Below are 20060 nucleotides of genomic sequence, written 5' to 3'. Positions count from 1 at the left end.
AAGATTCCCCCAAATTTGTCACATTTAAATATAAACTCAGAAAACATTTACTTTCTACTTATAATCTTAGATAATTTAAATTGCTATAATTTATGTTTGAGCTTTCACCTGTCCTGATGTCGCAGCACTTGGCGAGTTCTGTGTGCAGACCTCTCTTCTTTCTTCTCTCCTTTTCCTTTCTCGTCTATTGTTCTTCGTAGACTTGTATATTGTTACCGTCTTCTCTCCTCTCGGTACTGTCTCGCGTCCAACAGTGTATATGCGTGTGGGTAATTGAATGTGTGTACGAATGTATTGTCCTTGTCATATTCCCCGGTACACGTGGTTCAATGAACAGTGTCCGGGCACTATAGCATTGGTATTCTATATTTTTTTCCCGACCTGTGTATCTCAAAATAACTACATATTGTTATAGAATAGTATATCATTCACTCATTATTTATCTAGCGATCCACGTCCGACAAGCTTTGCTTTTTAGTGGATCACTATTTTCCATGATCGAATTTATTTTCCGCTCGCCCACGTAGTATTTGTACAGTGTTCCTCTTTATTATTGTACATATATGTTGTTCTATAATTTGTCTCGTATATTACATGAATCTTTTGCAAGCGTTTGAACAATATCATTTAATGACATGTATACATTGTACTATGTTTTTGATTTTCGTTGATTGGAAATAAACTATGATTGAATTGAATTGAATTGAATTGATATTAAGAAGAATGCTCATTACAAGCATATAATTATGTGAATGATACGTACGTATACAGGGTGGCCCAAAAAGAACGGAACGCCTAAGATCTTTAATTTCAGCAATATCGTTGCAAATATGTCATCATGTTGCATACTATTAGAAAGGCCATTCTTTTTCCAATAGAATGACACCAAGCTCTTTAATTTCAGTTAATGCGTTACGATTTTAGGCTCATTTTTGTCAACCCTTGCAATTTTCAAATTGTGATCATTTTGCACTCGCAGAGATACAGAAACCAGTGAGAATTCGGCTTACCGTAGAACCAGTAGCGTTCGCAATGTGCGGAATGTGCGTGGAGCGGACAGTGTTATTGTCGTCAGGTCGTCTCATTCACAATGGTAACGGAGAATGACAGCCACATTCCACACATTGTGAACGTTACTGCTTCTATGGCAAGACGAATTCTCACTGATTCCGGTGTCTCTGAGAGTGCAAAATGATCACATTTTCAAAATTTCAAGGGTTAACAAAAATGGTCCTAAAACCATGATGCATAAGCCAAAATTAAAGAACTTGGTGTCATTCTTTTGGAAAAAGAATGGCCTTTCTAATACAGTAGTTTACAAAATAATGACATATTAGGAATAATATTGCTAAGATTAAAAATCTTAGGCGTTCCGTTCTTTTTGGGCCACCCTGTATTTCATGGTATATCTTAAAGTATACATGTGGAGGAAACCTTAATCTATAAGCAAATTGATAAACATATAAGACTTGGATAACGGCTTCTGGACATCATGTTCAATTCATGTGCCGAGTAACGCCTCGCATTTATGTTTTACGCAACATGCGAACTGATATACTCGGAGAGGCCACATTGGAAAGTTAATCAAGTGAGGAATTAATTGAAATGAAAACGAAGCCTAACTGACTATCTCATAAGATGCAAATACCGAACATTTCCTTTAAAATGTGAACCAATCCTTCAGGGTTCTCCTCTCACCAATGACGAAATATCATCGTAAAATCTGGCCATAAAGTCAAGTACTTTGAATATCCTGCATCGCGCATCCTTAATTTGAACTTCTGTAGATATTTTGTCAAAGAGATCTGTAGTATTGACAATATTCCACACGGATTCATTTTCATTGCAAATCATAAATACTGCATGGAGAAAAATGTTGGTAAGTGTAAATACGTCGTAAAAGAGCAGTCTAATAGAAAATTTAAAAGAAGAAGAAGTAGAAGAATACTTTCGGTTGTATCATTTGTCTTCATGATCATAAATCATCGACATGAGCAATTATCATGTGAGGCTTCGCCAACCTCGTGCCTTCTTCCCTGCCTCAGATGTTATTTTTGATTGATGGGAAAAACTTCGCACTCAAAAGGTAAACAGTGTACATCATAAGAGAAGTGTTGATTTGACTAGATAGAAAGGAGAAATATGTGTATGACGCGCCCTTTGACATTTCTTTTAAAAGACCAAGGGCAGCTTTGCCACTATTTATAACGTAAATAGAGTTTGATGATGAATATCAGAAGCATCAATCAATGAGAGAAAAAAAAATCCAGCATGATAAAGACGGTAACACTAAAGAAATAAAATACGTGAAGAAGAACAAAAACTTCGGAGAAAGATATAATGCCGCTTCTTTATGGAATAATCTATATACCCCAGAATCTAGGACAAAATAACCACCATGACCACATCACTAAAGTCAAATCTGTTTTGAAACGCATCTTTTGACCGTCTAAACAAACTTGAAACTTAGCACTATTGCAATTGCTATTGCATATTGTATTATTGTCTTTCCCGCTTTTTCCCCAAGTCAAAGGGAACTAAATACTATGTGTTATGCGCTGAATAAGCTTTGTTGATTATAATTATAATAAAACACAAGAAGAACAAGAAGAAGAAGAAGAAGATAATGAGTAATCAAGGGGAAAATGGGAGAAATAGATAAGGATAAAAGCATTAGAGATAGGTGATAAGAAGTGAAAGTGAAAACAGATGAAGACAGTAAATAAGAAGGAAAGGAGCTGAGAGAAAGACAGTACAGTGATAAGAATGAGAATTCAGATAAAAAACAATAAAATAGCTATCGATTTTCAGGCCAAAAAAACAACAACACAACAACAACAACACACACACACAAAAAAAAACAAGCTATGGCGACAATCATAAGAAGGAGTGAATCGAAAGTACTGGATGAATATCAAGACACGAATCCCATGATGAATCTTCGAGGCATAATTTCCCAGGGTAGTTGGTGGAATGATAATGAATAGTCCCTCTTGATATCATCTCCATAACTCATTTATTTTCCGACATCTTTTTTTAGGCATCAAATTAGGGACTCTTCTGCCATCTTTTGAAGTAACGACAAATTCTTATACCAAGGAAGGAGTGAATGATGATGATATGACATTGGATGAAAGACCGATGCGGATATGAGGGACCTGGTGAAAGAAATACGGAAATGATGGAATGCAGGATAATATTTACATACAAATGTTTCCCTCCCAAACATTACTAACAGAAGTCATTATATCCTCGAGCTGCCGATCCATTGAAAAAAAAATCCCGAAGAGCCCATTTGGTATCAGATTGTATAGCGGCTAATCGATTAAAATCTATCTCCGAGGAAATCACTTCCCAAAGAACATCATTTCTTTCCTTCTGTAATACAGATATCCTTGAAACACTTCTTTTATTTGAGAAAAAAAAGAGAGAATCTCTTTAATTAATTGCGTCCTCGTCAGAAGACCCTTTAGGTCGATGTCATTTCATCTTTGCCCCGTTTCTGTACCTATCAGCTTTTATCGTCGGTATAAAAATGACATTCGTGAGATTCTTCGCGACGAGATTAATGCAGTGAATCAATTACAATTATCTACGCAGGTCATATTTCCTTATTTACATCAAACCGCTGGGTGGAAAGCCATAGAGACGTATGTAGGTTCACCGACAATCACCGAGGCGGCCTTGGTGTGGAAGCATCTCTTTTCAATATACTCAGACATCCTGCGGGACTAGCACCAAGGATTCCGCTCAAAACAGATGGAAACTTATAAAGTCAGCCACAAACACACAGACCAGACTGACAGACTGATATACAGACAGACATACACAATCACAGAAACACAGACAGACAGGCAGACAGACGTACACATACATACACACAGACAGACAAACAGACAGACAGACATATACACATAGACACACAGACGGATGGACATAGACACATACACTCATGCCTACTCTGCATACATAATACATTTTATATTCATTCATACGTCATCATGTTTCACTTTATATCACAACATAAAATACGTCTTATCTGAGTACTAAAGGAACACATTTTTGGAGAGATATGTATATTGTTGACTATTAAGAATTCCAGTGGATGAAGAATGTTCTAGATAATAACCTGGATTTGCAAATAAGGGATACTGCCTCGTAAGAATTATATGGTTCTCTGATCAGGCTTACAACTTGTCAGGAGCAATGATATATTTGATGCATCCGGCAAGCCAAACCATCAGGGAAAACCCTTGGAACATCCTTTTAAATGTCAGAATATGACATTTCCAAAATGATACTTATTTTCGTAACCTCGACGGATATGGACATTTTCTGCTCACGTAATGAAAAACAAAACAAAACAAAACAGAGCAAAAACAAAATAAAAAACAAATCTTGCCATAGAAATAGAAAAGTGACAAGACAACAACATCATAAATTTCGACGTACACTTCGGCTGTCCCAAATCACTTGACAATGCCAATTTACAAATAAGTGAAGGACAGCGGGTGGTGGCAATGCAAATTTAAACGTGCAAATCTACAAAGGAGGAAATACTGTGAGAGAGGGAGGAGAAGATGAGCCAGATATTGAAAAAGGGAACAATAATGAAACAATGATGATAATGATAATAATGATAACGATAATAATAATAATAATAATAGTAATAGTAATAATAATAATAATAATAATAATGATGATGATAATAATAATAATAATAATGATACTGATATTGATAATAATAGTAATAATAGTAATGATAATAAAAATCATCACCGTCATAACCATAATCATGATCATATTAATGACGATGATAATAATGATAATTACAATGATATTGATAATTATAGTAAATCAAATGAAAATATCAACAATAATGATGACAACAATACTATTAAGTTTTTGCTCTCCAAACTGGCCTTTTAATTCCTAAGATCATTAATAAACAATACATAAAAAAATAAGGAGTCAAACTGGCTAGATAATATGAAGGCCGAACAGGAAGAAAAAAAAAGGAAATAAAACGAAGAAGAAAATGAAGTAAAGAAGAAAAAAGGGGAAAAAAGGTCAGTAAAGGTTAATGATGCGGAAGAATACAAGAGATGAAAACATAATAAGGTGACAGGAAAAAAAAGAGAAGGGGTGAGGGAAAGGAGAAGAAGTAGGCGGAATAAACTGAGAAGGGTGGGTGGCACAGGGTGAAGGAGTGGAAAAAATATCAACGAAAGCAAACTTAGAATACCACATGAGGTTCAGTATGCAGAAATGCGAAGATGGAATTCTACTCATATGCAATCAGTAGATGTACAACTCGGAAATGACGTCAGAGGTTTTAGTGGGTGTCAATCGGGGGGCTATTGACTCTCCCCAGTCAATGGTCACTTTCGTGGAATATGAGTTGACAAGGGAAACCATAGAGGGATAAAACGCGCCCCCTTAGCCACTCTCATTGGTGCGCTCTTACCTTCGGTGTTCATTAAAATGCGACTGAAGGATCTTGTCATTTTATCGGATATAAGTTCAAAGTGCTTGCACACGGCGAGTTTTGGCGGGCGTGGAAAGGTTGAGATATTATGACGTCACAGTTTTTGGCTCAGGGTTTAAACGTGATACATACCTTGCAGCGTGTAATGAGTCAATAATGTGTTAACAGCAGCTATAATCCCTAGGATGACACGTCACCAGTGGGCGGAGTTGGAAAGAAAAAAAAAAACCGAATGAAGACAAAGCTGAGTTTGATCTTGGGCAATACTAGAAAATTAGTAGGGCATCAAGGGCTCAGGTGCCTCTACAGTGCACCGTGGTTTTAGATAAGCTCCTCTGACGAGCTGTCTTATAGGTCACCTATATAACTGAAATGATCCTTGCATATTATACTTCTGTTCATTACCTGTGCCTCCGGATTTTATTTGTACTTCATCTGTGAAGTCTTTTTTGTATATATTTTGTTGGTGTTGTCGTGTGTATAGGTGTATGTTTGAGACTGCTGAAATGACAACAGTGTAAACACAAATGCACCACACACACCCACACGTGATATTCATAAATAATGTATGCATCATATGCCTGTGTATTACATAATGTAATTGGATTTTGGATATGGAGGGACCCAATTAAAATGTAACGCTTTTAGGATAGAGATTTAATGATTTATTAAGAATGATATTTAAAGAGAAATTGAACATCGGATTGGAAAGATAACTACAAAGTAATACACAGACATAATACAATGGGCATAATATAGCTACAAGCACGGCCATGACAGCAGAGCCTATAAGGAAAGAACATGAGATGATAATAGAAATATGAAGGACCAAAAGACCATGTGCTCCCTCTCAATATCTCTCTCTTTTTTTCATCTCGGACTTGCATACCACGTATCAACGGAATTACAAGTATTTACTTTCCATGCCTGGGATAAATGTAATTTCAAAATTGTTCTTTGGTTTTGGCACAATTTCGATAGTTCGTATTCATAGATAAACAATATTTTCATTATTTTTTTTAACCTAGTTTATGATGTAGCTAGAGATGATATACGTCATTGTTTTATTTTGTTTTGTTTTTGATATTTGTTTGTTGATTTAGGTTGCTACAAGTTGGTGACCAGTATTCGCTCAATGTGTGAATGGGGCCTATCAAAAGCTGTAAGTGGCGGAGAGTAATTTATACACAAAAACGTAACATCAGCCAAATCCCAATGTTCTTCCCCTTTAGACAGAATTACGAACAGAATTGACAAGCACACCAAATAGCTGAATGTCTCCCCCTCTCGGTCCCTTGTGACAAGTCTGTTGGGTATTTTGCCATATTAAGTGAAAGCATTTTGACATTCGCATCGTTCTTATCTTTATAGTTCAAGGCTTGTCCTTATTTCTGTCGTTTTGTCGTTTTGTGAAAAGGCTTAAATTTGCTTATAGCGTGATAATGCAAGAACTTAAAGTATTCAAACATTTGAATGCTTTCATAGCTTTTTACATTGTTTTACATAATGTGTATTTTGATTAAGATTTGGGGTGGCTTGAATAAGTTTATGGTTTCGTTTGCCTTATTATTATTATTTTTTTTTTGGGGGGGGGGGGAGGCATTGGGTTATGAGAAGCAGATACGTGTCGTTCATAGCATCTTCTCATGATTATACTTCTGTTACTACTACTGCTGCTTCTTCTGCTATGTTACCACTACTTATTATGATGATAACTACAATTGTTTTTGTCACCGTTGTCAGCATTATTGATACAAGTACTTAGTATAGTATTCATATTCGCATAATCTCTATCATCACTGAAGTCATTATCACTACTACTAGTAGTAGTGGTTGTCGTGGAAACAGGAGTATATAGGTTTGCTATAATTATCATCACCAATGGCGTCACCAGCTTTTTTCAAGGGGGTGCGTTTATATTTCTGGTTCCACTTCCGGCTTTCAGCTAAGAAGCAAAAAAAAAAAAGGCCTTTAGCGCAAAGCAAAAGAAAAAAAACACATCTTACCCGCGGGCATTTTTAGAGCCTGAAGGGTTCGCACCAAGGCACCCCAGGTGACGCCCATGATCACTAACATTGTTTTCTCACGGTTAAGCATCATTTAGTCAAAACGATTACTTTAATATTATTATTATTTTTGTTAAAGATGTTTTGAAAAGAACGCAAAGACCATCAACATTTGGAGCACACACAAAAAAAAGAAGAACGCAAACGGGTAGTGGGGTGGTGGTAGTGTCCTACGTGATTCGTGTGATCAAAGAAATAATCGAGGAAGATCTGATGCATATTCAAATTTGATAGGTAAAAAATGTCATCAAAATGTTTACAATAAGAGCAAATCCGTCATTTGTCGTCAAGTGGCATTGGAATAATATCTATTGGTCAGTACCCACCGCACACCTTTTAAAGCCCCATTCTCTTTAAATTGTCAACGAGAAAGGCCTCCAAATTTGATTCGAAATAGATGAGTTCCCTAAGTCATCGCTTGTCAGTAAATTTGCTGTAATCATATCATTAAAGCCTGATTATATTCACATGAATAATGTATATGTATCTCTGAATCTCGCTGAAGAAGGCTCTGTTTTCTTCCTCGTAATATTCTGGCCTTGGCAAGTAGTCGGTCGAGATTGAGGAACTCGAGGCCATGTGAGAGAGAAGTGAAGAAAAAAAGTGAGAGGGAGTTAAAGAGGTTTTGTAAATGATCACGTTCGTTATTTCGAAACACACAAATTCACTATACCTACAAGGTGTAGATGTTTGTTAATCCAGACATTATTATGTGCATGGCGTTATTCCCAGGGTTCGTTATTCCGAAGGTTAGTAACTGCGAAAATGAAATTTTACGGTTCGTTAAAAGTTTATTTCGAAGGCTCGTTAATCTGAATATGAAATGTTAAGTTTCGTTATCCCGAATGTTCGTTATTTTTTCCAAATGATATCAATAAGGTCCGTTATTCAGAAAATGAAAAACAAAAATGTGCGCACTAACGAATCTTGGGAATTTTCGAAACCTTCGGAACCTTCCAGCTTTAGGAAAAGCGAATCTTTTTTTTATTTCGGATTGACGAACCTACGGAATACCAAACGTTTTTTCATTTTCATGAATACCAAATCTTAGGAAAAATGAACTGTAACCTATAAGCGCGCGTGCGTGTGTGTAGTAGACAAATAGAGTGGTTGACCTGACAGAAGCGAACGAAGGATTCTTCTTTCAATGCACTAACAACAGTTATTGAAGTTTAGAAAGGTTTGTACCCTCCACAGGGGTCTATGCCTTTTGCACCGATTATATTTTCATTAGATGTTAAACGCCAGCTCTATCATGATTGCCAAACTTAATCTAAGGAGCTGATGTTGGATTGCAGTAAGAAGTATGTCGTGCCATATTGTGGTAGGAGATGAACGAGTTATCAGCACAGATTCCTTCCAATCATTTGACATTTTCTATTGCTTTTATCAAAAAAAAAAAAAACAATCTTTAAGTAACATTAACTGTAGGGATTTTCGGTGTTTCAGCATTGTTCATAAATGCATCCAGAAAGATTACCCTGAAAAAATCAAGAAAGGTCGAGAATGAAGTGGATTTGAATTAATGTAGTATGTCATGTATGTGTTATCCTACATTTTCCTACATTTTTACCGTCGTCAAACAGTATTATAGAAGTTCATGATCATACTGAGAACCCCGAGCTCCAGTATAACAGACTACGAACCAACCTCACTATTTGTCGATGAAGAATGAAGAATAGCTACTAAGTATTTCTTTTCATGCCGATCTCCTTCGATTTCCATATTAAAGGCTTTCAGTATATTAGGCTCAATGGTAAACCATTAAACATTACTGGTGGTGATATTATTCATGTTTGTGATGGAATCAAGACTTATGGTGAGCGTGATGAGTTATAATTGCAATTCGTGTTTTACGATTGCAACAGCGACTCACACAGAACATTGCAGAAGCAGTTGTAAGTTCACATCCGTGCTGAATAGACTGCATGAAGTTAGCTGCAGCTGGCATACACAATATGTTGGCCCTAGTTTCTACTTGATGTTTGAAGTGCCCTATTTTGTTCCTTATATCACACGTTCTATACGAGTTCCATCCTGCGAACCTTTAAAAAAACCTTTGAATCTCCCATTACACTCCTCCGTGTAGCTAGGATAGGCCCCGTTTCTTGATTTTATACCCTTAAGATGTAATTGTAAGCTATTCGATTATTAGGCTTTTCTATTAGCAGTTGTTTTGTGTGCATTTGTGTGTGTGGGGGGAGGGGGCGGGCATTAACCCTCGACCTACCACAAGCACTATGCATCAGACATTCCCAACACATTTTTGATTGCAAAACGAAACAAACAAACAAAAACAAATACCCGGAGTGGTGAACTAAGAAAAATATTGTAGTTTCAAATAGTTTTGAACTATTCATTTAATATTCTAAGACAGCATAAATATATAAGTACGAAATCATGTCCAAATAAGGCAATTCAATCTTTCTATTTCGAAAGTTTTTTTTTTCTAACAGTATTCTATAGCTGAAATCGATAATTTTGATAATGGCCACTGTGCTATAATCTAGCCATTCCCGCAGAGACATGTAGGCCAAACCAACGGAAATTAAACCTGCCTGTTTGGATAGAGACCTCAAATTTTCATTATCACTTTCTCGCAGACATGTACAATGTGAACCTGCCATTATCCGATCAGCTTAGTAGGCCGCAAGTCCTGAGTACGAGTGTGTGACAATATTTTCTGTGGACATTCTTTTTTTGATGGGTATAGTATAGTATTGACTTGACCCCATGGACAATCTACCAGACTTGCCAGATATGCCAATAAACTTCCTGTATTATCTTAGGACTCCGCTGGCTATACCGGCCGACCTCAATCATTTCATTCAAAGAAGAAGACCATCTTTGCACCTGCCCGCTAGAGGGTTTCATTCAAAAAAATTAAAATGAATAAACCTTTAATGATTCGGTATCCATGCTGTTATTCTTCCGAAATAAGCCATTTATTATTATTTTTTTTTCTCTCTTGGAGAAGGCAAATGCCCTATAGTAAACTGAAGAAGAATTGAAAGAGGGAGATGGAGATAGGGAGGGGCGAGGGATGGGAAGGAGAGGAAGGAGAGTAGGAGAGTGCACCAAAAAGAACAAAATTAAAAGGACTTAATTTGATCGCTGAAGTTGCATTACACCTGCTTCATTGAAAGAAGGAGGAAAGAACAAACAAACAATGATAAGGGTTCAGGATAAATGACTTTTCTTAGTTTGTGACCTGTATTCTGTGTGAAAGGAGACATCTTTTGACTAAAGTGTAGTGAACATGACAACTATCCTTACATCATCCAGGGGTGGAGCCAGGAATTCCGTAAGGAGGGGCGCCATTACAAAATTAAGGGGGGCGCACCCACCCCTCCCTTTTTTCTTTTTATTTATTTTGTTTTAACAAAAAATAAAGGGGGAGGGCGCTCCCGGTGCTCTCCCCTTGGATCCACCACTGGCATCGCAATGCATTTTTTTTTCTTCATGGTTCCCCGGAAAAGGGGAGATGCATAGGACGAGCTAAAGAGATGGTACATAGTGTTGGTTGAGATGGGATTTAGATTTTAACTTTTTGGAAGATAATTAGGAACCAAATATATTAACTATTAAAGAGCAAACAATTCTAAGAGGAATTCAAAAATTATTATTTTGACGAAAATCGGTTTTGAAATGGATGAGATACCTAAAATCAAAGAGTTCCTAATACAAGGTGGGACTCACCTTTTACCAGGACCCCCTTGTCTTACTTTGTTTTGGGTATCTCAGCCATTTTAAAACCAATTTCCTTCAAATAAATTGTGAATACCTCTTATAATTGCATGCTCTTTGATAGATATTTCATATAAGTCGTTTCTTATTATCTCGCAAAAAGTTAAAACCTGAATCTCCATCTCAACCAAAACTATAATCATCCCTTTAATGACGCAACAACGAAAAAAAAAAAAAAAAAACATGTCACATACTCTTCATTGTCATCACTACTCCAATGGTTGATAGACTCGTGGTCAGATTGCTAAAGTCGGGTCAAAGGATACACGGGAAAACATTATACTATAAATAAATTAGTATGTCTCTTAACTCGGCCTTTCCAATGCTATTTGCTTGTCAATCATAAATGAAGTTTATGTATATCTAGCCTGATTTGCTAGTAAGATAAGTTGAAGAGGGATACCATCCACATGTTCGTGTAACTTTTTTTATGTAATATAGAGCTCTCTTGTAAAGCAGCTTTATGTACTGAAGAGACTACCCTGTATAAAGAACACAGAATGAATAAAAAAAATGAATAAATGACCTCTTGGATGACTGGAGTAAGGGGCAGGTTAGAGGTGTTGTTATAGTTATTATACACAATCTTTTATGCAAAATTATGTTCCATAAATCTTATGATTTCACTTTTGATCGCCATTCCCTAAATACGTATATGTATTATCGGTATATCATATGTATAAAATATCCACATCCTTCAGAGTATTCTATGCCTGGTTCGGTGGAATATTCTTTTAGTTGTCTTTTGCAACTTCGGATGTATTAACATTATCGGGGAGGGGAATGCAGAGATAAACGTCACAACCAGAGCTTCGAACCCGTGACCAGAGCGCAGTACCAGTTAAGCGTTCAAACCACTCGATCACGCTCACCGTCACTCAAAGAGAATTAGCGTAATATATTACTGAGAGTATTGTAGCCTCCACACTTTGACATACTTTATTATGCAATAAAATCATCCCAGGCGTTATTTTTCCACCTAGTATAATACTTGTGTATAGAGGGCAGTTCACATTATATATTTGCATCTACTCCTGTTACTTTACCTCCAAGAGATGAGGGGGGGGGGGGTCATGGGGCAAACACTTCATTGGATGGCTTTAGTCATACTAGAACTTCTAAGCCCTTGCCGTGTTGTAAAATTGCACTTGTCTACAGTTTAAATCAAATAATCTGTCTCGGTTCATATTCTTCCTCCAAAAGTAAGTGGTTGCACATGAGGCTTGGATGATTTCGCAACGAATGTTGACATTATCTGCCGAGGCATCGTGACATAACTTGAATCGGGAGTTCTTTTGAGAATTTTCGCGACTTTATCACATAAAGCCCGCCGTCACGCTGTTTATATCATCGTGGCAGCTCTTCAGCTCTGATTGATGTCCGACCAAATTATGAGTTTATTTTCTTGTTGTTGCTTTTCATGACAGAGTGTAGTTTACGTGATACTTTACGACTCAATTTTTCGACTGGCTGTGTTATCCTGAAGCTTTTCGCGGATCTGGTCCGAAGATTGTAGTCTTTTCATCGGCCCAGTTTGAGGCTAAAAAACAAAATGGCTCCAAATTCCAACAGATTTTGATAACACTTTATCTGTAAATGTCTGGATTTTCATTTCAGTCCTTCGGAAACGTGCAGAGATGCTCCCGGGGTTTTGTGTTCGACATAACACCAAAAATCTACACAGTGAAAGGGCCTGGCCGGGGCATGATTTATTGAAAATAACAATGATAAAACAAAACTTTGCGGAATTAGAAGAAAACACAAACAAAACAGCAATTTTGAACGGAATTGGTCTATTCTGCGCATGCGCATGTCAAGTTTTTATTGTTGTTGTTGTTGTTGTTGTAACTATTGCAATTTTGCAACCCTATAGGAAGTGACCTGAAGGAGAATATATCTAAGTTTGATTGTCTCCCATACGCTGTGGTCAGCCCAAACACTCCTTGAAAATCACAAATTTTAAAGAAGTCTGACGCATCGAGGATGAAAGGTCGATGCAATGTATTGTAATTTTGTTTTGACATCTAGTATGAAGCGGAATTGATCTGGAGCAAACGTGAAAAACTTTGCCGGTAGATGCATGCCTTGTCTGATGGCGGACACAACATCAAAAACAAGTAGAGAATTGGCCGATGGAAAATAGATGGATGCACGAATTTCGTCGCCACCTGCTTCTGCAAGTTTGCAGGTGCTTTCAGCTACTATAGAATCCTGCCCAAGTAATGTATTTCTCATCATTATTTTTACATGACTTGTATCTAAATGTGATACTCTGATGTGACATTCTGCTGTCATTGTCATGATCCCTCCGAACAAACATCCAAACTAATTCTTTTGGTAAGTGTTGTTGGAGTGACGTTATCATGAAAGAGGACGGTCATGTTTGAATACTTGATGCATTAGCGGCACATGTTCACTCTTGTTCATGCAGACATACGTATTTTGTTTGAATGAATATGTCGTGCCCTCATGTTTTGATAATGCTAAACCCGTAAGCAGCGCTCTAGACAGTCTGTGGCCTGATGGGCAAAGTTGTGCGATGGGGGCGCTATTTACATACAAGAAAAGTTGTTCTTTTTCATCAGAAGTGCATGGCACCCCTATTGATTTCATTGCAAAGGACGTTATCATATTCGTCCGAGAGTAAATAATCTCGCGATTCATATGTCATAAAAGTAACGTGATCAATACTAGTGAAATCTTATCTCGCAAGACATGTACCACGTATGTGTTTTGCAGAAATATGCGTGCTCCGATGAAACTAAAATATTCGCACTCTCCAGACCTGCGAATGTGTCTTAGAGAAACACAAGACAATACTGCTTGATATACCGTGAAATGACATGAAAAAGAGAATTTAAAAAAATGGCAGGACGAGAACAAACTAAAAGAAGATGAATGCATCTGATTCAGAGGTGTGCAGAGGCTAGAAGGAAGTGGCGGATGAGTAAAAAGTGAAGGAAAAAGAGAAACAAAATTGAAGTAAAGCGGAGAAAATGAATGAGGACATATGACTAGAATACATTTGCCTCAGACAGTGTAAAACGGAAAAAAAGGAAGGAAAAATTAAAGAAATCTCGTAGAGGTAACAGAAATGAGAAGTAAATACGAGGGTAAGACAGAGGAGAACTACTGACGCAAGGGAGGTCGAGTACAGAAAGAGTGGGTGGGGTGGTGGGGGTGAAATGAATTTGGTTTTAAGGAATGAGAAGGAAAAAAATGGGAATCGGGGTCGGAAGAAAGATAGAGAGAAAAATGCGAAGGAAAACAGAACCGGAAGAGCTGTGAGAGAAGGGCATCTCGTATTCAATGTCAACAATAATCATGGGTAAAATTTGAGTTGACGCGTCACGTCATATCAGGTATCGGAGTGCCGACGCCCGGAGCTACGCTGCAACACGGCGAAAGTAGCGACGATGGTCTGCCTCGACGACTAACGAGTAAGGGCGCCCTTCATACTTGAGATTTAGGGGTTTCTTTAACCCCTTTAGTCCGGGGGTGATTGAGCTGCAGAAATCATGGGTGATGTTCGTTCTTCCAAAGGTTCGATAATCCGAAAATGAAATAGGTTCGTTATTCCGAAACACACAAGCTCCATTATATACCAACATGTTCATTAATCTGAATATGAAATCGTCGTCGTCGTCGTCGTCGCAGCATACTCTTGTCAGAGCGTAGCTTCCCTCACGGCAGCATGATACAAACGTCTGTTTTGAGCCATTCTAGTTGCTTTCTCCATAGAACCAAATGTCTCCCTCACCGTTCTGTCCCATCTATATCTTGGTCTCCCTCTACTACGCTTTCCAGGGAATTGGGCCATAAGGACTCTCTTTTCCATCCCACTGTGTCTCATAATATGCCCCAAATATCCAAGCTTCTGTTTCTTTACATACTTCAGTAGCCAGTCACTCGGTACATTGAGTACCTTTCTGATGTCTTCATTTGTTCGTCGTTCCACCCACGGGACTCTCAAAATTCTGCGATAACATTTATTTTCAAGTGCACAGATTCTTTTCTCATCTGCCTTCTGTACAACCCAGCAAGCTTCGGATGCGTAGGTTGCAATTGGGAAAATGCAGGCTCTGAGAACTCTGAGTTTTGACTCCTTGTCTTGTCCTTGCCACAGCTTCTTCATGGCATTCAATGCCTTCAAACCCATAGCTAGTCGGCTTTTGATTTCCCTGCTGTTATCACCATTTTGCTGCATTCTCACCCCAAGGTACTTGAAGTTGTCAACCTCTTCCAGTATTGAACCATCAATGCTAACTCTTTCATCATTTCTCCTCGTCTCTTTAGCCACTGACATAACTTTTGTCTTTGATGCGTTCATTTTCAGACCATATGAGTTGCTTCTCTCATTTAGGGTTGTGACAAAACTTCTCAGGCCAGTTTTTGATTTAGAGATTATAGCTGCATCATCTGCATATCGCAAATCTCCTAGCTCTTTCCCTCCAACATGTAGGAGATCAAAATTTTCTGCTTGTTTTCTGTCCAGTACTTCCCTCATTATGTTCTCTGTGTAGATGTTGAAAAGTGCTGGAGAGAGTGTACATCCCTGTCGTACTCCTTTCTTGATGCCAAACCAGTCCGTGGTGCCACATTCCAATCTAACAGCTGACTGTTGCTCTGCATACAAAGATTTAATCAACTTAATTACATGATAGGGGAAGCCCATTTCCAGCATCACTTTCCAAAGACATTTATATTTGATACTATCAAAAGCTTTGGAATAATCTACAAAACAAATGAATACTTTCTGGTCCATTTCATGACATTTTTGAATGAGCAGTTGTAGGTTGAAGATGTGGTCTCGAGTGCCCCGGTGTTTCCTGAAACCTGCTTGGGCATCATTCAATTCCATCTCTAGTTGTTGAGTGATCCTACTAAGAAGTATTTTTAGCATGATCTTGCTTGCATGACATATAAGGGAGATTGTTCTGTAATTTTCACAAATTTGTAGATCACCTTTCTTTGGGATGGGCACAAACAGAGCACGGCACCAGTCAACAGGCCATTCCCCTGTCTGCCATATCTTCACACAGAGCTTGTGCATCAATGTAATGGCTGCTTCACCACCAGCAAGGAGTAGTTCTGCTTGAATCCCATCACAACCTGGTGACTTTCCTCCTTTCAGAGCTTCAGATCTACTTCAGATCGCAAAGGGGTCAGGCGACTGTCTTCTGATGTCTTTATCTTCCAGTTTAGCGGACTTTCTTCTGCTTCTTCCTCCACTTCCTCATCCTCGTACAGTTCCCTACAGTATTCTTTGCAGCGATCCAGGACGTCATTTGTTTCTGTTAAAATATTGCCTTCTTTATTCTTAATAACATTCAGACTGGGTTTAAACTTTTTGGTCAAATTCTTAATTTCACCATACATTGCTTTACTGTTGCCTGCTTTACTATGTGCTTCTATACTACAACACTTGTTTAAAAGATATTGTCTCTTGTCTTTTCGGCATGCCCTCTTGATATCCTTTGTTGCATTACGGTACTCCAAGCTGGCAATGCTAACACCTTCCTCTTTCATACTTCTCCTCTTTTCAATGAGATTGAGTGTTTCTTCTGAGATCCATTCTGATTTTTTCCTCCTTCTCCGTGATAGGTGTTTTTTGGCTGTTGTGAGTGTTGCTTCCTTTGTTTCCTCCCAAAGATCATTTGGTGACATCTCTTCTGCTATCGCTGCTAGGGCCTCATATTGGTTATGTACCTCCACTGAAAAGATATCTGGTATGCTTGACACATCAAATCTCATGACTGGTTGACACTTCTTTTTGGCTTTGACTTTGCATTTCATATCTAAGCACAGTAGCTGATGATCCGACCCACAGTCTGCACCTGGAAATGTACGGGTGTTTCTAACTCTTGATCTCATGGTTCTGCGGACAAGAATGTAGTCGATCTGATTCATTGTTGTCCCATTTGGGGCTGTCCAAGTATACCGTCTCCTCTTGTGGTGTTTGAAGAGAGTGTTGCATATGCTCAGATTATTTGCTACAGCAAATGACACAAGTTGTTCTCCCCTGTCGTTTCTTTCACCTAGCCCAAAGCCACCAACTGTAGTTTCCTCACCCGGTTCAAAACCCTCACCTACTTTTGCATTAAAATCCCCCATCAGGATGACGATGTCGTTAGTTGGGATTGAGTCAAGTACTTGTTGTATGCTCTCGTAAAACTGTTCAACATCTTCATCAAGGGCTGCACTCGTCGGCGCATAGGCCTGGATGACCGTGATGTTTGCTGGTTGACCTTGTAGTTTCAGTGTTAATACCCTATCGCTAATAGGGTTATATCCTAATAAAGAGTTTGCAACATCATCTGTCAGGTATATACCAACAACCCCTATTCCAGGTTGTTCTCTACCGGAGTAGATAAACATACCTCCTTCCTCAGGTTGAAAATGTCCTTGACCTGCCCATCTGTGTTCTGCGATACCCATTATGCTGATATTATAACGCTTACTTTCATTTATGACCATTTTGAGCTTTCCTGACCTCAAGTTTCTGACATTCCATGTTGCTACTCTCATGTGGTTTCTCAGCCGTATTCTTGAGTTTTCCACACTATCGCCTTCAGGTCGTGTACTTCCTGCAGGATTTGGTGCATGGACGTCATCTTGAGTAGTGGAACTTGCATCAACAATAGGCTCTTCGCCAGTAGCAACTTCCAGGACTTCAGGCCTGGTGGAGCCACCCTCTGTCCTAAAAACGTGATTTCCATGTCTTTGTGCTGCCATTTGGGTGTGTAAGCGATACAATTGAAATGTGGTAGGTCGCCATTACTTTCCACATTCGCAGTGCTCAACTAACTAGAGCAACAGTTCCAGTCGCTGATGATACCATTCATCCGGCTGCTACTAATAACCAGTCACCTTGTTGGTAGTCTGTCACCTCATGCTGAATTTTGGTTCCTCGTCCTGCTGCCAGCGAGGGGCCTTGTCAGTTTTATGGCGCTGACTACTCGCCAGTTACAGTGTAGGTAATAATGGTCAATTATGCGCATTTTAAGAGCTTAGCTGTGGCCAAAGCTAAGTCCAATATGAAATAAGTTCCGTTAATCTGAACATTTATTGCGGCGATGTTCTGGTGGTTCGTTATTTTAATGTGAAAAAAATGAGGTCGTTATCGTTTGTTTAAATTGAAAATCAGCAAGTAAGTGCAGTTAGTAAGAAACTCTTCGAAAAACAGTGCGTTTACGATCTTCGAAATGACAAGCCGGAGGTGTTAATGATTAACCAACCTTCGAAATGAGCAACGTAAAGAAATCTTAACACCAGCTCCGTGCTTTCGTAGGTTCCCTTGCACTATGTCGTGTTAAAAAGTAAATGCCATCGAAAATTAACGATACTGTTCTGGTACCTGTTGATTGTTCTTTAGATATGTCTTCACTGTCTTTCTTGAACTTGTGAAACCTGAAAGGATATGAGCTTTCACGTTACTATGTACATAACCTCGATTTGTGTGCATTTAAAAAAAAATTAGAATCACAATCATTCTATATCTAAATCTGGTTTATCGTTACGCGATATCTGATCTTTCACTATTTAACACCGGACTTTTTGCAGTGTATGAGATCACAGAACAGAAATGATGTAATTATTGATAATTATCATTTTTTATCCAATGCAAGGAGGATTAATTCATTTTAATAATTAGTGTATTCCTATACTATCTAAATTCTTGCATTCTAATTTCATCACTTGATTTTAAGTATAGAATTCAGAGGATTGACGGGCCTTCGGTAAAAGAAGGACAAAATCAAATGTTCCATTAACATAATGAAATTTCTATATACAATCTATGAAACAGGACTGCTATATAAATGTTTAAAGCCCATACCTCAGTTTGTGCTGACCACCTTTTACATAGTGTGGTCGTCGGTCCTCTATATTTAACGCATTGGGAATTTCCTAGCTAGGAAGGCACAAAGAATGCGTCACAATGTTCACGTCGTTTCCAATTTTGAGCGATTGAACTTCTAGCGCTTGCGTAGTGCAAGATGTTGATTAATTACAGACTCAAGTGTAAGACATCTTCCGGTTGAGGAGTAAAAAAAAAAAAGGGGGGGGGGTAAATATAGAGGTCCGTCCAACGAATTCAAGTCAGCATTTTATGTAGACCTTATAATTATGTGACGACGTCCCCAATCTAACTGGAGTAGGATCACAAAGGGTAGTATGTCGGCGGATGTTCTCGTATGCCTAGCAACCAAGAGGATAAATCCGTTCCGCACACACTTCAGACTCTGGCGCTAATCAGACCGGTCATCAATTTGCCTGTAAGACGCAGATCGCCAAGGCACGAGGTTAAGACGCGAATCCAGATGTCCCCATACCCCCTACGTAATCTACCCCTACATATGCCTACGTAAATGAAAACCTACATGGGGAAGATATGGTGCAGGTTTGATTGTGCACCCCAAATTAAAGTAAAAACCAACAAAATACTACCAAATGAAAACGTGACCTCTGAACGTGATAGAAATCTGTTAATAGGAACGATACAAATCGGACTATTTATTTCTTCAAGAACTGATGGTTGGGCGTCGTTTACCAGCATGGAATTAAAATCTGAGTGTCATTCTGTTCCTGAAAGTATACAATGTTGTATGCAATGATATAGATAGGCCTATTTTAGAGACATTTGTCAAAGATATTTTCTCTTTCCCTCAGTTCTGTAAATGCATAACTCTTTATCAGTTTATTGTACTATGGGACGATTATGTATTTATGTAATACACTCACCTTTTGGACAAGTTTTT

At 38.3% G+C, this 20060-nt stretch overlaps 1 protein-coding gene across 1 annotated transcript; it reads right to left on the bottom strand.

The window, feature by feature from the left end:
* Nucleotides 1-16431: 16431 nt before the first annotated feature.
* Nucleotides 16432-18036, bottom strand: LOC139741476 (craniofacial development protein 2-like). Its single transcript, XM_071652061.1, has one exon. It carries the CDS (start codon nt 18034-18036, stop codon nt 16432-16434), a length of 1605 nt encoding a protein of 534 aa, XP_071508162.1.
* Between the last annotated feature and the right edge of the window lie 2024 nt (nt 18037-20060).

Source organism: Diadema antillarum, unplaced genomic scaffold, assembly GCF_040938485.1.
Source record: "Diadema antillarum isolate AM-2024a unplaced genomic scaffold, OU_Dant_1.0 seq00000931_RagTag, whole genome shotgun sequence".
In the NCBI taxonomy this organism is placed as follows: domain Eukaryota; kingdom Metazoa; phylum Echinodermata; class Echinoidea; order Diadematoida; family Diadematidae; genus Diadema; species Diadema antillarum.
Note: the sequence above shows the minus strand (reverse complement) of the source record. Positions and strands in the feature narration are given on the sequence as shown.

Excerpts from the sequence above, each read along its gene's own strand:
- LOC139741476 (XM_071652061.1), bottom strand. The coding sequence starts at position 18,036 with ATGGCAGCACAAAGACATGGAAATCACGTTTTTAGGACAGAGGGTGGC.